The sequence below is a fragment of the Danio aesculapii genome, chromosome 21 (assembly GCF_903798145.1).
Source record: "Danio aesculapii chromosome 21, fDanAes4.1, whole genome shotgun sequence".
NCBI classification, from domain to species: domain Eukaryota; kingdom Metazoa; phylum Chordata; class Actinopteri; order Cypriniformes; family Danionidae; genus Danio; species Danio aesculapii.
In genome coordinates this window covers 29,947,107-29,965,980 of record NC_079455.1, presented here as the reverse complement: position 1 = coordinate 29,965,980, position 18,874 = coordinate 29,947,107, and the positions used below count along the sequence as shown (strand labels likewise).

Sequence of the window (18,874 nt, the reverse complement as noted above, 5' to 3'; positions counted from 1 at the left end):
ATGTAGCCCAGGGTAAATATTTTTTAGTTCTCAAAAATTTAGCCCTGGGCACATATTCCTAATGAGCCTGGGTTGGATTTGTTTTAGAGGATTGGAACAACATGAGGGTAAGTAACTAATAACAACACTGTTATTTTGGGTAAACTAACCCTTTATTTATTTATTTATTTATTTATTTATTTATTTATTTATTTATTTATTTATTTATTTATTTATTTATTTATTTATTTATTAAACTAGCAATTAGTCTGTAGATTCAAGAAGATAAATAAATGATTTTAATTTTTAAAGTTCTATTATATTGTCCTCACTTTTAATAGGCAATACAATGTGAACTATAAGCATTTGTTTAATCCTCTGACATCTTGTTTATCTGGTTCCACTTTATGTAAGATGCATGTTTTTTTTTTTCTTTTTATAGCATGTTCAGCCACAATGATCACATACAATTAATAAAGCAAATTTAGCACAACTGGAAAGTAAGACACTCAGTTCCATATTGCAAAACAAAGGCTTCACTGATATGAATAAATCAGATATTGCAAACAATAATATCAATACTATGACAAAAAAATCACTATGTGAGACAGACAGAGCTAGCACAGAGACAAATCACTATGGCTTTCTGTGTTCTTCCTTTTTTTCATGTGTGTGTTTTGCTTCACTTTAATGCTGCTCCCTTACTGATAAGTGTTTGTCCTGTGCTTCAACTATATAGGTATTTTCCTCACCTGCTATGTTCTTTAGTTAAGGATTATTGATTCTTTCTTGTATTTTATTGTATTTAAACAATCATCTACAATGATAAAGACCATGTTTTTATATTTAATGCTGGTAAAGAAAATGAAAGGAAAGCTGACAAACAGAAATAAAAACATCTATTCTTTAGCATTTGTCTCACTTCTAGTCGAACAGGTTTGCTGATATTGTGTTCACATACTTTTATAGTTCTGCTAAACAAACCCATACTGGTAGCTTATTTAGACCAATTGGCAGGTTTTATACATATAAAGAAAATGGTCACACCCACATACTGTGCTTTGCTATGAAAAGATCTGCCAAACGACAAACAGAAACTGGCGAGCAGGACAAGGGAATGGTAACAGCTAAAACAAAATACATTAACTTTTACTTAATTGTAAACAAATGTATAGATTTTCACAATTAACCATGCATATTTTCCTCACGCAGAGCCATGTTAACACTGGTACTATTCTCAGGTATTAAACACTTATTTTTACTTTTTCCTTATCTTGCCTTTTTTTGCTAATTAATAACTTTTTTCTGCTTCAGTAGAATTGTACTCTTACTCATCATCACATATGTGCTTATATGATTACTCACTGTGATTTAACTTTCTTAAAATTATTTCAACTCTGATTTCCTGTTAAATTATAGTTTGAATGCTGGTATTTTGAGCTCATTGTCTATGCTGTCTATGGAGTTCAATTTAAACTTGAAGTTAAAGAAATGATTTGTTTTTTTTTTTTTATTAGAAATTACTACATTTTGTTGACAGAATAAAAAAGACAACAACATAAACCAAAAATAATAGTTTATCAAGCTACTGATCAAATGTAACAATAAAATGAACTACACTTTAGTTGGACACATATGAGTCATCCACATTAAATGCTCTTGTTATTATCTTGCTACATATAATTTTTGAAAGTTTAGGAAGTTTAGGAATGCTGTTAGATAAAAACATAATGATTAGGAATACATTTATATATTAATTATAAACAAATATGAATGTTATTTTGTCCTAATGATGTTTTTTTTCTACAATTTTGATATGCAGTTGAAATCAGAATTATTAGCCCTTCTCAATTATTAGCCTCCCTTTTAAGAACACATTTCTAAACATAATAGTTTTTTTTCTGTAGACAATCGGAAAAAAATATTGCTTAAGTAGACTAATAATATTGACCTTAAAATGTTTTTTAAAAAAGAAAATTATTCTAACTAAAAACAAACAAACAAGTCTTTCTCTAGACATTTTATAGGAAATACTGTGAAAAAATTCTTGCACTTTTAAACATCTTTGGGAGATATTTGAAAAAGAAAGAAAAAAAAACAGGTGTGCTAATAATTTTCACTTCAACTGTATATTAAAACAATGATATCATATTAATTTGATACTGTTTTCATAAGTGCACATTTTCAAATCTCTTAGTACAAAACTTTAAACTGATCTCACTTGTAATACCAGCTGTCATTCTTTCAACACCCGATGTCATGATTACATGATTGTTGCACATGTTTTCATTCTACATAATCGTTGTTTCAGAACACAAGATCATTGTGATATGTGATGAGAACATTTGGTTTGATGACAAAAATGCAACAGCAAAACCTGTTTTCAACTTAGCACATTCATTTAGTAGCAAACAATATGAGGTACAGGTTTTAAATTGCTCTCAGTGCTGAATGAATGTAAAACTGTGTACACGACCATCACAGTAAATGTCACACTTCTGTTTAGAAAAAAACTGACCAATTTTAAATGTGCTTTATGTATTTTTAACTCTTCTAAACATAACATTATCATAATGCTTTCAGATGTTCAGAGAACATGCTAAGTAAAGATACTGTACTTGTGATTCAGTGATTCTCTATTGAAAAGGTGTGTTCCGTGTTGGAATGTCTGTCATTGTTTTGGTCCGTGTAACTCTACCCACTGCAAGTTTACCAAATTATATTTCTGCACTCCAGTTTGCCTTGGTGGAAAACAATGTATTTCATTCCAGCATGAAGGCTGCCTCCTTGTACACGGGGGGCAGCCAAAAATGTGACCTTCGCAGGACAGTAGCAACCTCCAAAATGAGACACAGATTTAGAGTGATAAAGCTTACCTGAGGTAGTTTTTCATTTGCAAACAATACAAATATTAAAATGTAAACATTAACTGAGCAGTTTACAGTGTAATCCTGGGTTCACACCAATTTCAGAACACCATGTCACTCGCTCTAGTTTTCTCCTCAGGTGTAAGCTTAAGCTAATTTTGTGCTCAAATTAAATTATTTGAATTTCCGCTAAAGATGTGATTGAGGTGAAATCAGCATGTTTATTTAAAATGCGTTGCATAATCCACTTCATTCATGCAGAAATCAATGTGACCTGCCACCGTGAATCCCATGCATCCCTTTCCACCCCCTGTTCTTCACTTTCAGATCATTCCCCCTGTTAGCATATGTAATATACTCATGTGAATACTTAATTTTGCTTTTGGCTCGCTCCTGTTGGGGTCGGCAAACTGCGTGTGCTCCAGTTTGAGGAGGGACCAGGTAATAAAAAATCATTAATATTTAGAATTTGGACTGCAATTCCTTGTTCATTCCTTGGTCCTACACACTGCACCATAAAAATCTATACAACATGAAAATGTTATCAAATAACACATCAAGTCATTTACATATACTGTACAAGCAATAAAAAGTGTATTTTGTAGTTTTGAAAATTTACCAATTGCTTAGGAAAATTGTGGCGAAGCAATTTTTAAAAACTGTGATGGTCAGCTCTCTGTGCTGTAGCAGACTTTTAGCAGACTTCTGCACATGTGAAAGTGTCTTGTAAAGACATAACTAATCATCTTTGATTTGCTGATTAGATCCTAGCTCAATGCGGGTTTTGTATTTTAAACAGGTTTCTTTGCCCTCACATTGTGTGACCTTCAGTATGTGTTTGTGAATCAATCCAAAACTTGGGCAGAAGCTCAGAGATACTGTAGAGATAAATACACTGATCTGGCCACCATTGAAAATGAACAACAGACGATCCAGTTGTTGGACACAGTGAATGATGATTCCATTGATTTGGCCTGGATTGGACTCTACGATGATCTGAACAGCTGGAAATGGACTCTGGAGGACAGCGATTTCTTCAAGGCAGGAGAGAAAGACTTCAGAAACTGGTATAATCCAGATCCATACAGTTATGGGGCACAAAGCATCTGTGTGTATATGAACAAGGGGACATGGTATACAACAGTTTGCTCCAATACATTGTATCCTACTGTCTGCTATGACGGTGAGCTTATACATTAAAATCAATTAACAAAACTTAAAGCAACCAAAACAACCTCAATAATAATATGATATTATTGTCTTTCAGGAAGAGAAAATGCCAGTGCTACTTATGTTGTCATTTACCAGAATAAAAACTGGACTGAAGCTCAGAGTTACTGCAGGGAACATCACACAGACCTCATCAGTATCAGGAATGAAACTGAAAACCAGAAGATCGAGTATTTTTTTAAAGGTTTTTATTTTTATGATGTTTGGATTGGTCTGTACAAAACAAGATCTTGGTCAGACCAGAGCAACTCTTCATTTAGTTACTGGAGCTTGTGGCAACCAGATCGTTCAGGATCCTGTGCCGTGGTCTCATTTAGTGACTCTTGGAAATGGGCTGATGAAAACTGCAATTATGCATTTCCTTTTATTTGCTACAATGGTGAGTGGCTCTTATAAATAGAGTTTGATTATTAGTTTAACTACGATTTAATTTGTTTTTACCACTGACTTATGCCAGAGATGAGTGCAATTCAAGGGTATTCTGAAGCAATCTGTAATTTGAGTGCACTATTCCTTTGTCTGTGATATTAATCCATGACATCACTTATTGACTTAATGTGCTTACACCAATCAATTTCAATTTTAATGCTGATAATGTAATTAAAAAATGACAATATATACATTTATAATTATTTTAAATTACATTTGATTTACAAGGTTAATTTACAAATATATTTAGGGTATTTTGATACATAACCATTGAATTGTTTAATCTATTGACAGCATTTGGATCGTCTCGTCAGTATTTCTTTATAAATCAGTCTAAAAGCTGGACTGAAGCTCAGAGATTCTGCAGACAAAATTACAATGATCTGGCCACCATTGATAACATGGAGGAAATGAACAGGCTGATTAACACAGTCAATGGCAGTTACAGTGGTTCAGCCTGGATTGGTCAGTATGATGATGTGAACAGCTGGAGATGGTCACTGGAAGACAATGATTTCTATCAGCAAGGAGAAAGAGATTACAGGAACTTTTATCATGAACCTGACAACATGGGTGGGAAAAATCTGTGTGTTTACATGGATCCTAATGGAAAATGGTATGACTTGTCATGTGAATACGAACTGCAGTTTGTTTGCTATGATGGTAAGGACACCTAATCTTTTTAGAAATTAGATTAAAAAAATCTTTAAGAGCTAACATGCATATACAGTATTTGTTAATTTTTGTTTCACAGGTAGAGACAGTGCTCCACAGAGTTACATCAAAATCTACAATTATAAAAACTGGACCGAGGCTCGTAGATACTGCAGAGATTATTACACAGATCTAGTAAATGTGAGAAATCAGACTGAAAACCAGATGATTCTTGAAAGAACAGGTGGAGGAGTCTGGATCGGACTGTACAGAAACAGAATTTGGTCAAACAATCAGAATAGCACTTATCAAAACTGGAGGCCACAAATATCTGGGTTACAGGCACAACCAGACAATGGTGTTAATCAAGGTAATGAATATGGATATCAGCATTGCACTGCAGTATCATTTGGATATTCAGGACGATGGACAGATGAGGTCTGTGTATCCAAAATGCCTTTCTTCTGCTACAGTAGTAAGTTCACTTTCTTTGCTGGAAAACATACATAATAAGAGCAATAAGAAATAAGAGCAACTTTTCATACCTATATGTAGCATAATAAAAAATGTGTAATTTAGTATATTTGACTGATGACTTTGATTAAAATTATTCATTATTTTGAAGTATTCAAATATTTATCTGATCAATATAGTGCAAAATCTCTAATCACAGCTGTGACAAACATTTGTTTAGCTCTAGACCAGTACTTAATTTAACTATGAACATTAATTATGAACATTGTGTAAAATATACACAGCTAAAGTAATTCAAAACATGTCTTGATCACACTGTAGTTCCAGATCACCAGGCACAACAATTTCAGTTGTTTTAAATTGCTTCAAGACATACAACAGTCAAAAATCCAATAAAAATACAACAAATGGCTTTGGATTAATGTATAAAAACTAAAAAAAGCAGTCCATTGTGTTATTAGAAAATAATGCATACTTAAAGTGTAACAGCCAATCAAGTCTACAGGACTGCAGCTCTCCGGCAGCAGAGTTGGAGATCTCTGAAGTAGACAATAGGCCAATATCAGGTCATCAGTGAGCACTGGTCAGCATATTTTAGCAATATGTTCTCAATGAAGTTAGACCACAGTGTCATGAACTCACAGAGACAAGTTCTCACAAAGTTCTGATATATTCATTGAACTTAATTTATTCCAATGCATGAGTTTACATATCAGAAATAACAATCAAGTTATAACACTGCTAGTTCTTTAATATCAGTTTGGTTTGTCACAGTATTCAACAACAATGCCAGCTTACCATGGTTTATTAGTACATCAGTAACAATCCGATGATAATTTTTTTCTGTTCTGTTAAACAATCTCCAGGAATCTGTACACAATATTCATGCACTCGTCAGTATCACTTTGTATCTGAGTCTAAAACCTGGACTGAAGCTCAGAGATTCTGCAGACAGAATTACACTGATCTGGCCACCATTGATAACATGGAGGAAATGAAGAAGCTCATTAAAACAGTTCGTGGGACTTACTATGGCAAAGCTTGGATTGGTCTGTATGATGATCTGGACAGCTGGAGATGGTCTCTGAATAATACAGCTTTACAGGGAGGATTTAAAAGCTGGTATGTCCAGAAACAAGTTAACTCGGGTGGAAAGAGTCTGTGTGTGTACATGTCTTATAGCCAGGGTATTTGGAGTGAAGCCCCTTGCTCATGGACACTTCCCTTTATTTGCTATGATGGTAAGAATTGATGTTGGATAAGTTATTCAAATGAAACCTTTATGACTTTATGAACAATGACAAATATAAATTTTTCTCCACAGGAAGAGTGAACGCTAGTACAAGTTATGTGTTTGTTTACCAGTCTAAGTCCTGGACTGATGCTCAGAGTTACTGCAGAGAACATCACACAGACCTCGTCAGTATCAGGAATGAGATGGAGAACTACAGGATTCTCTCATTGCTTCCATATTATTTTTACACGTCTTGGATTGGACTGTACAGAAGCAGGTCTTGGTCAGATCAGAGCAACTCTTCATTCAGTAACTGGAGGTCAGGACAGCCAGATAATGCTGGAAACAGTGAATACTGCACTGCAGTGTCATTCAGTGACTCTGGGAGCTGGACAGATGAAAACTGCAATACTGCCTTTCCTTTCATTTGCTACAGTGGTGAGTAGAAATCTAGCAATAAAGTAATGTGAATTTATTTATTAAATATTAAGATCAAATAACAAATAAGAATATGGCTTTGGTCAATGGCGATTGGGGGTAGGGGTTGGCCATAATTAGCACCCATCAGCTGATAATTAAAGAATGTTTGGCTCAGTGTTTAACACTGTTGCCTCACAGCAAGAAGGTTGCTGGTTCGAGTCCCGGCTGGGCCAGTTGGCATTTTTGTGTAGAGTTTGCATGTTCTCCCCGTCTTGTGTGGATGTCCTCTAGATGCTACAATTTACCCCACAGTCCAAAGACATGAGCTGTAGGTGAACTGGGTAAACAAAATTGGTTGTAGTGTATGAGTGTGTGTGAATAACAGTGTATGAGTATTTCCCAGTGCTGGGTTGCAACGGAAAAGAATTCGCTGCATAAAGCATATGCCAGAGTAATTGGCGGTCTATTCCACTGTGGTAACCCATGATCAATCACAAACTAAAAATTACATTCATTTTAGATCTGTTTCTGACATTATCTCATAAAGACCAAATGTAAAAGCATGAATGGTCCACAAACTGAACCATCTGATGCACTCACCTGTTACAGAGACAAGAATCTTTACTCAAACAAACCAAAGCAAAACTTTCACTTGAGTTGAAACATATTATAGCAAATGCAGTTGTTTCAAATAAAAACTGTTCATTGAATCTGGAGGGATTTTCCAGGATACAGTTTTCATTTGTGTGGAAAAATACAAAATATATTGAAGACAGTAATGATTTAACAGACCGTGTTAAGTTTTCTTTACTTTAATTTTTAAATAGCTGACAATTTAGTTGTGACATTTTAGCATCTTTTAGACTTATTAACATATTATTGCAGATTATTTACTAATTAAAATGCTATTTTGATTGGGGCAGTGTTTATCATTTAACAGGGCTGTACAAAAACTGCCTACCCTTCATAACAAAAACAGGAGAAACTATATAAACTAATAACATTTTAATAATATTACTACAATTAATAGTTACTTTTTAATAATTAAACATAATTAGTCTATATTATGTCCACATTAACTCAAATATAATTCAATGTGACACATTTCTTTAAATTATTCCATTAAAAATAATAATAATAATAATAGATTTTCCCCCACTTTGACAGTATTGGGATCATCTCATCAGTATGACTTTGTGAATCAGTCTTTGAGCTGGACTGAAGCGCAGAGATTCTGCAGACAGAATTACACTGATCTGGCAACCATTGATAACATGGAGGAAATGAACCGGCTGATTAACACAGTCAATGGCAGTTACAATGGTTCAGCCTGGATTGGTCAGTATGATGATGTGAACAGCTGGAGATGGTCACTGGAAAACAATGATTTCTATCAGGAAGGAGAAAGAGATTACAGGAACTTTTATCATGAACCAAACAACAATGGTGGTAAAGAACTGTGTGCTTACATGGATCCTAATGGAAACTGGTATGACACATCATGCGAGAATTATTACACACCTGTCTGCTATGATGGTAAGACATTTTTTAAACGTACAGACTAATTTACCTTAGTTAAATTCTCAACAATCTTTACAGTCAGAGTTTTGGTAAGATCTCTAGAACATGTCTTGGCTTGGTTGGATCAAAATGACCACTGTAAAAATGAAGTGGATTTAAAATGTGGATGACCAGACAAGGTAACAAATAACACTAAATTTATGTTTATATCTTAGGTAGAGAAAATGCCACTCAGAAGTATGTTTTGGTAAATACCGGTATGCCGTGGACTGAAGCTCAAAGCTACTGCAGACAGAGATACACAGACCTGGCCAGTGTGAGGAATGAGACAGAGTGGCAACAGATACTGAGCATTACACGTTATAGTTATTATGGTTATTATTATTATTATGGGTATAACGTGTGGATTGGTCTGTACAGAAACAGACTGTGGTCAGATCAGAGCAGCTCCTCCTTCACATATTGGCTGCCACAGATTCAGGGTGATGGTGCACAACCAGATAATGGTGCAAATGTCCCAGGAGAACAGGGGGCTCAACATTGTACAACTTTGTCTTTAAAATACTTTGGTCAGTGGACAGATGAGAGATGTTTTGCCACTTTGCCATTCTTCTGTTACAGCGGTGAGAAAATAAACCTTCTATTAATAAATAAAATAATAAACATCATGTTACTACACAGAAAAGCATAACATTAAGCATAACAGTTTGCAATGATGATTGTTCAATTGATACTGAGCCTTTAGTTGTCATTTATAAGGGATTTATAAAGCATAACATTTGCTCATTACTAACATAATCTTTGTTTACTTTGTGGTGAATCTGATGACCATCATATGAACCCACATTTGCAGATATGTACGGTATGTTTGTATAGTTTTGCAAATTTTTCCTGTTTTCAATACATAATGGGTGTTAATCAGCAAAAGAATTAAACTGTACTGACATGTTCATTTATTAAAATTTTACTGATCAGTGATGGGAATGCGAGTGGAAGTTACGAGTCTAGAAAATTTGTCAAAGGCAAAGATTGAGGAAGAGGTGATTATACAGGTAAGACACTTGACAGTATGAATTATATATCAATAACAACACAGCATTTTTCTTTGAATATTGTATGTAAAAGATTAATACCACATATACTTTTTTATATTAACATTTCATGTTAAAATTGCTCAAGACAACTGTGTAATAAATACTGATTCAGTGACATTTAAATAATGAAAGGGGGAACAAAGAGATGTTTGTCATAAATTGTATATATTTTCAGTTACAAGAGGAGCTGATGAAGCTTGGAGTTCCCAGCAACGTCACCATGCATCTGAGAGACTATTATAAGATCAAACCCTGATGAAGGAGGACAGCGCTTTACTGTTTCCACATTTTAGAGTTTTAGACTCAGTACTTACTACTTGTATAAAATATAACTGTACTGTCTTTACTTTTATAAATGAATGATCTTAATCATGATAATAATCTTATCTTAAAATATCCATAATTAACAGGTTCTGTGTTTAGTGCGTCAGTTCTTTTGCCATTTATTTACAGTTATCAGTTGCATTATGAGACTTTTATCTCTGCTCTGTCAACTTTTGATGTTAAAAATTCAACTGAACAACAACAAAGGGACTTTGATTGACATTTTAGTAGTGTGAAAATATGTACCATAAAATAAATATTATATAGACCAGTGTTTCCCAACCCTGTTCCTGGAGGCACACCAACAGTTCATGTTTTGGATGTCTCCCTCATCTGACCCATTAACTTCAGGTTTTGGAGTCTCTTCCAATGTTCTGATGAGTTGTTTCAGGTGTGTTTGATTGGGGAGAGAATGAAAATGTGTACTGTTGGTGTGCCTTTAGGAACAGGGTTGGGAAACTCTGATATAGACTATATTAAGTCTATATCAATATTAGAAAGAGTACTGGCAGTGTATTACCAGGGTTGTTTTTGTACATAATTTACAACAACAACCCAGGAAATATACCACTTCAAACTATTAAAAATGATAATAAAAGCCATTTTTTTCCAACTGTTCAACTTTAAAATTTGAAAATTGCTATTCGAATGCATAAATAAATGAGGAAAAAATATATAAATCATAAAGTATGGATCACCCTTAATTTGCAGATATTTTTACAGTGTATCTTTTTCCCATAATGAAATATTATATCATTGCATTTATCGTTTTAAAGGACTAATTAGTAAAGTGTTTCATATCAAAATTGATTGAGCTTGAATTTAATGATTGGGTTTATGGACTACATATAGTTTGATCAATAGCTGTTAATCGAAAGGTATGTAAGATGAAACAATATTTACAATAAATTGGTATCATGATGGCATATATATATTAGTATACTTATAGGTGCTTGTTTTGAAATGGTTTTGCTTTGAATATACAGAGGGGAAAGCTATGTGTGTAAATTGAAATAAACTGTGAAGTTTTAAAAGGAAGTGGTGGTAGTTTTGTATAGGTCTTACAGTACATTGTAGTACAGTACAAACAAAAAATAGCTTGTCACATACTATAAGTTGCCGAACCTGTTTTAAAGGCACATCCTTCCTGAGAAACACTGATGAATATCTATACCAACTGACATAGCTCATTCAATGTCATGTATTACAATATGAAATCTTTGCATTTAGAATATACAAACATTTTATTTAAAGTTTTCAGTTCACTTGAAGCAATTTAAAAGTTAATTTTGTGAACACAAAAAACTAAAATAATGATTTATTCAACAGTTTCCTCTACTCATTGTCAGTATAGGGGCACATTCATATCATGCTTGGCAACACCATGCACGGGCTTCCGGGTGAACATGACACTCAGGAGTGGACTGGGACACAGGCCAGAAAATCCTGCACCCACGCTGGGCATCCTTTGGTAAATAATGATTTATAGGATTTGGCATATAAACCAGTATAAAGAGTGTGACTCTTCACAGTATGTCAGCCATACTGCATTCTGTCTTTGCTGAAGTAGATGGGAAGGGCTTGTTTTAGGATTTTCTGTGGATTGTAGTGAAAAAGGCAATCTAGCAAGGGTGTAAGTTTGCACTTGATATTGGTGGGGTCGGGTGAATCAAACACGGATATATAATTCATTACAATTAAAGGCTCAGTTATATTCCAAACAGGAAAAACGAACATAAACAACATTATTCATTCCTATTCATTTGAAGATACACATATAAACTGTATCAAATAAAAAATAAATCTCTGCAACCTTACGTGAAATAGAATTACTGTACTGTACTTTAAACATTGCATCTTATTATATTGTTAAATTACTATATTGCTGTTGTTTTATCCAATTTTATGTCGTATTTTGACACTCCTGTTGTTTAGCAATGTTTAAACTTTACAGTAATTTTACTTTTTAGATAAGTTTGCAATGATTGTAATTGATTGTTCAATTGATACTGAGCCTTTAGTTGTCATTTATAAGGGATTTATAAAGCATAAATAGTCCTCACTTTAGTTTCCTTCAGTTTAGTCACAAAACTGAATGAAGTTGAGTTAATAAAGCATTTATTAACATACAAATTAACTATTAGTATATGCCTGAATAATAAGATATATAAACGTTGATTTCAATAGTTTATTAATCACTTACTAACTCATTCTAAATGATCTTAAAAACCATCGACTACTCTTAAATACAACTGGTTTGTAAATAATGCAATACTAAATTTAGTAATGAAATGTAAATCATTAACAAAGTATGAAAGTACAATTATTAAGCACATTATGAATGTGGTTGTAAGTTAAGAATACAGCATTTGTAGCTGCAGTTATAAACTGCTTACTAACGTTTATTAATGTACAGTTAATGCTTAACAGATAAGGAATTCGCTAGATGCTAATGCTTAGTAAACGATTCATAGTGTGTAGTTATTATAAAGTGTTACTAAGTAATGGATTTAATAAGGAAAGCAAGAAAGTTCATTCTAATTGTGATATAAGACATATCTGTTCTCATTTTAGATTTCTATGTAACTTTCAATGGATGAAATACCTGCTAGACGCAGATGGAGGGCAGGAATGTCATACATTATGATGCAGGACTAAGATAATCAGACGTTTTCTAGATAATTCTATTTTGTCTTCTTCAGTTTGAGTTTTCATACAATAGCAAAACTTGAACACACAGGATTTTTGTAACTCCATCGTCTAAGCTCAGAGATACTGTAAAGATAAATAGACTTATCTGGTCTCTCTTCTTATGAACTTTAGAATGTAATGACGCAGTCTAACAGGTTTGCCTAAAACAGATGTATTTGTCTTTATGATAAACAAAGCAATAGCCTACATACGTCAACAGATTTCTTTATGTTAAGGTAAAAAAAAAAAGCATTTTTCAAGTTGCTTTGAGCATAAAGAGTACTGCAGAGACAACAAACAGAAACTAACAAGCAAGAAAGGACACCGAAAGACCTGAACGGTAAATATAATAATTGATGATTAAAAAATGGTTAATATTTAATGTACCATTTATTCGTAAAGATGTATAATGAAATTGCTTTCTTTTTTTTTCTCTCCACAGCAATGTTTTCATTGGCTTTACTTTCAGGTATTGAAATTCTTTTTGATTTTTGTCAGTTTCTTTTTATTTTTTTTTTTGTCAAATTATCAAAATAATATAAATCTTTTATTATTTTATTATAGAAAATTGGGGATTCTGAGTCTGTAAATTTAACAGTAACCAATGAAAAAAACTATGTATTTTAGAATGGGAGGTCTATTTATATGCACATATATTTTTCCTTATTAACCAAAGTAAGATTAAAATAGAACCTAATGAGTAAAGCTTCTGTGTTTTCATCAGGTTTTATTACCTTTACCTTGAGTGTTCCTCGTCAGTATGTGTTTGTGAATGAATCCAAGACTTGGGCAGAAGCTCAGAGATACTGTAGAGATAAATACACTGATCTGGCCACTATTGAAAATGAACAACAGACGGTTCAGTTACTGGACACAGTGAATGATGATTCCATTGATTTGGCCTGGATTGGACTTTACGATGACCTAAACAGATGGAACTGGACTCTGCAGGACAGCAATTTCTTCAAGGCAGGAGAGAAAAGCTTCAGGGACTGGAATAACCCAGTCCCATACAATAATATAGCACAAAGTCAGTGTGTTTACATGTACATGGGGATATGGCGTGCAACCTATTGCACTGGGTCATATTATCCAGTTGTCTGCTATGATGGTAATCCATACATTACTGTATGATCTATTTGTGGCAAAATACATATGGCAATTGCAAATATCAAACCAGCCTCTCTCTTATCTGAATATGACTTATTTTCATTTCAGGAAGAGAAAATGCCAGCGCTACTTATGTTTTCATTCCACAGTCCCAAACCTGGACTGAAGCGCAGAGTTACTGCAGAGAACATCACACAGACCTCGTCAGCATTAGAAATGAGACTGAAAACCAGATAATTGAGTCTATTACAACTTACAATGGGTATGCTTGGATTGGCCTGTACAAAACCAGATCTTGGTCAGACCAGAGCAACTCTTCATTTAGCTACTGGAGCTTGTGGCAACTGGGTTCAGCAGGATCCTGCACTGTGGTCTCATTTAGTGACTCTGGGAAATGGCTGGATAAAGACTGTAGTTATGCATTTCCTTTCATTTGCTACAGTGGTGCGTAGAAATTAATATATTTATTAGTTTTGATAAGTAATGATTTCCATAACGTATATTGTGTCTATGTAGTCACATAAAAAATAGGCACTATAAAGTCCAAGAATCTGTGTATATAGAACAAGTCACACTGAAAATAGTAGAAAGGCCTGTTTACACCATGCACTGTAATCATAGATAAAAAAGAAGAGAAAATAGAAGATATGTTTCTAAAAAAACATTCAGACACAAATATATTTATCATTATGTTTATATTTATAATTACTGTGCTTGGTGTGAACGGGCCGTGAGTCTAGGTTTTAATTTGGAATGTGACATGAAAAAGTAAATGTATAGCATTGATTCTCTGAGTATAAATGATAAGATGTTCCTGTTGATGGACAAGATCCTCTTCAAAATGTTATCTGATAATCTTTCTTTTTTTTTTTTACACTTGTGGAATTCATGCAACTCAATTGGTGCTGTCATAGTCAACTAAATATCTGGTATGAAATCAAAAACAGATCAGACAGTTTTCGATGCAACTAGACCGAACAATTTTGGCTTTTACATTCTATATATTTTTTACATTTCTGATTGACGTGTCATAACTCTGCGCTGTGGAAAACTACAACCATCCTCTTTCTGCTCAACGGTTGACGAGTTCGATCACATCAGTGTGATTTATCTAGACTGGTTTCTGGAGTGAACAATTGAACTAGTTTGATTAGAATGTTCAGTGCTCGTGATCAGCTGTCAAATTCAAATCTGCTTTCCCATGCTGGCTATCAGTTAACAACTTTTTTGTTCTGTAGTTTATAACAACAATTTAAACCGCAATACCAAAAATAAGCAAAAAATCTGATTTGAGAAATAAGCTTTGCAGTGTAAATGTGGACAATTCTATTTGAGATAATTTTTCTTTTGTTTCCAGAGCTAGGATCAATCCGTCAATATCACTTTGTGTCTGTGCCTATGATCTGGACTGATGCTCAGAGATTCTGCAGACAGAATTACACTGATCTGGCCACCATTGATAACATGGAGGAAATGAACAGGTTGATTGACACAGTCAATGGCAGTTACAGTGGATTGGCCTGGATTGGTCAGTATGATGATGTAAACAGCTGGAGATGGTCACTGGAAGACAATGATTTCTATCAGGAAGGAGAAAGAGATTACAGATACTTTTATCATGAACCAAACAATTCTGGTGGAAAGGAACTATGTGTTTATATGGATAGTTATGGAAAATGGTTTGATTATTCATGTTATTATTCATTCCAGTTTATATGCTATGATGGTAAGAACATTTTGTTTGGTTTACAACAAAAAAATCTGTAATTTTTTCCCCCTACAATGCATTTATGTGTATGTTTATTTGTTATATTTCATACATCAGGAAGACAGAATGCCACACAGAATTACATCAGAATCACTGATAGTAAGAACTGGACTGAGGCTCGTGGATACTGCAGAGATCATTACACAGATCTCGTCAATGTGAGAAATCAGAATGAGAACCAGAAGATCCTTGAGACAGCAGGTGGAGGAGTCTGGATTGGATTGTACAGAAACAGAACTTGGTCTGATCAGCAGATTACCAGTTATGAAAACTGGAGACCACAAATTCTTGATTCTGTGTTGCAACCAGATAATGGCGAAGACGGGTTGCAACCAGAAACGGGTCATCAGCACTGTACTGCTGTTTCATTTGGTGATTCAGGTCGATGGACAGATGAGGTCTGTGTATCTAGCATGCCTTTCTTCTGCTATAACAGTAAGTTCACTCCCTATAGTAATAATTTCAGCTTTGGGTGTGTTTCGAGAACTATACGTAAACTTATTTCATGAAAAGTTTTTTACTCAAGGCAGTACTAAAAATAACATGCATTCTGTATGATCTCTTTTTTTCAGTGCAGTTTTAATAGAGTGATTGACACAGATAGAAACTTAAGCTGTTTTGTTATAAATATTGTTTTGTAATGACCCAAGCTGTTAAGCATTTTTAGCCTGAAGAGCAAGAAAATAGGTCAGTGAATGCCAGCGAGTTGGCAGAGCTCAGCAAGTGCTGGTGGTTAATCATTAGTAAAGTGTATAACCAGTGCATGCAGAGCGAGCAGTTACACTTTTCGCTTCAGAGCCTCTCACATGAGACTGATAAGATCTTTTGCTGAGCTGTTGTACAAAGCAGTAATTCCATCAGTGCGGGCGACTACGTGTACAATGGCGGTCGAACTAGGTTTATTTCCTGTTCCCTGTGCATTTCACTGGTGGCTAAAAGAGCTGTTTCTACTAAAAGAGCAGCACGGTCAAGCAACACATCTTTTTAAAGATGTCGTTCCGACCATGCGGTGGTTTCCTCTCCCCAGATGACAGGCATGAGCACTGTATCACATGTCTGGGGATCCAGCATGTTGAAGAGGTGCTCGTTGACAGCTCATGCCCTCAGTGCTAGGGCATGACTGTTGCGCAATTCGCAAGGTTGCTGAGCACTCCTGCTGCTCCCCTCAAGTTGGTTAGAACACAGTGATAGTAAAGGCTTATGCCTCAACTTCAGACCAGCAGACCCCTTCAACAGTGTGCTCCATCCAAACTTCAAGTGAGTGTGACGGTGCATCCCCTGGGATTACCGCACTCTGATTAGATGACACTGAGGACTAGATGTCCATCACTGCATCGGAGGGTGGGTTAACATGTTCTAACGATAGTTCAGACCCACTGCCTCCCTCTGAGGTTACCAGTGAGGTCTCGAACTTGGAATCAGACATCTAAGTTATTCTTCAGAGTTGGGGATGGAGATAGCTTGTCCTCCAGCTCGACCTTCGTACCAATTAGATGGGTGTTACGTTGGGGGCAAGAAGAAGGTCTAACCTTCCAAGCCCTCCTGTCCCCTCTCTTCTTGAAGGTGCGCAGTGAGTTCATACATGCATGAAGTGCAGCTTTTTCTGCCTGGTCCTAGTGCACTTCGACCCTCACCACCCTTAAAAACGGAGCAGCCAGGGGGTACAAAGTGATTTCCCCAAGTGGAGCATGATATCGCAGTCAACCTTTGCCCACAAGGCACCGCTACCTGGAGTGGTCTGCCTAGACATCCGTCCAAGACGTGTAGATTTTCTGAATCACTTGTGGCCAGAGTCTATACAGCTGCGGGCCAGGCCTCCTCCAACCTTAATGTTGTGGCCACCTATCAGCACTACCAGGCACAAACGTTGGCTAAGCTGCAGGAGGGTGCAATGGGCGAGGCGATGGGCTAGGTCATCCATCAGAGGGCTCGGAAAACTGCTCTCCCCACTTTTTTTGTGGAGGGCTGGGAATCACAGTCAGCAACATGGACTTTAAATACACTGGTGGCCTCCGGGCCGATGGTAACCAAATTGTCAATAAAAGAGCAGTTTCCTCTCTCTCCGGGTGTGCAAACCTGAGCCTTGCCAGTCTGGGACAATCCGCCTTACAGCTCTCAGCGACGGGCCACATAGCCACGGGCTCTGAGGGTGCAAGAGGCCGGTCTCCTTTCTCTCACTCCTCCAGCCTTATTGTGGGATCTAGGGATGAAGGTAAGAGACAATTTCTTATTTTCAGCTCTTCCTCGGGATGCTCCACTTACAGGAGTGAGCACTCCCCTCCCGAGCTGCCCCTCTGCTGGCACATCAGCAATCGTTCTGATGATGCCGTTAGCGAGAGCTCTGCCAGTCTGCTCAACCATGCAGCTGATGCGCTTTCATGACAGCTAGTGTCTCAAGGAGAGTGGAGACTCCACCCTGGTACAGTCCAGCTGATATGGGAACACTTTCGGGAAGCCCAGGTCAACCTGTTTGCTTCTCCTGAAAACACCCATTGCCAGTTGTTTTATTTTTGTTCCCTAATTTTGGTTAGAGAATTGTGCCAGGAATTCGGGTCTGCCTACCCTCACATTATTCTGAGACCCCAGCCCGGTTATGTGCTCAAGGTTCCAACCACCCCATTTAGAGACCAGGTGGAGAACCTGCAAGTGTGCCCACAGAGGAACTAGACTCAGCCCTTTCATGCCTTTATGAGAATATAAGATCTTCTGAGCAGCTCTTTATCTGTTACGGTGGTCAGCAAAAAGGAAGTGCCATATAAAAATAAAGGGGTTGGCCCACTGAATAGTTGATCCCATCGCCCATCAGTGCCAGCCATGTACCCCAGGGGTGAGAGCACAATCAACAAGAAGTGTCACCTTCTCTTGGGTGTTAGCAGATGGTGCCTCTCTCATAAATATGTAGAGCTACGGGCTGGGTGATACTTAACACATTCGCAAGATTTTATCATTTTTAAGGAAGCCTTGTTTCCTCCTAATTACTGGGAAACCCTGGTCAATCTGGAGGAAACTAAGCTTGGTGTCAAAAATACTTGCCGCACCATACGTGTGCTTATTCTGCTCTGCTAAAGCAAATTCCCCG

At 36.0% G+C, this 18,874-nt stretch overlaps 1 protein-coding gene and 1 long non-coding RNA gene across 2 annotated transcripts; both read left to right on the top strand.

Annotated features, from left to right (window-relative positions):
- Window positions 1-1,066: 1,066 nt before the first annotated feature.
- On the top strand, window positions 1,067-9,584 carry LOC130215057 (C-type mannose receptor 2-like). Its single transcript, XM_056446944.1, has 11 exons — window positions 1,067-1,099; window positions 1,192-1,220; window positions 3,646-4,029; window positions 4,114-4,455; window positions 4,800-5,168; window positions 5,260-5,634; window positions 6,500-6,874; window positions 6,958-7,305; window positions 8,455-8,823; window positions 9,024-9,431; window positions 9,568-9,584. Exons 2-11 carry the CDS (start codon window positions 1,196-1,198, stop codon window positions 9,582-9,584), a joined length of 3,012 nt encoding a protein of 1,003 aa, XP_056302919.1. The 5' UTR covers window positions 1,067-1,099; window positions 1,192-1,195.
- A 71-nt stretch (window positions 9,585-9,655) lies between these two features.
- Window positions 9,656-11,264, top strand: LOC130215094 (uncharacterized). Its single transcript, XR_008835655.1, has 3 exons — window positions 9,656-9,670; window positions 9,784-9,860; window positions 10,078-11,264. It is a non-coding gene; the product is annotated as an uncharacterized LOC130215094 (long non-coding RNA).
- The last annotated feature ends 7,610 nt before the right edge of the window (window positions 11,265-18,874 follow it).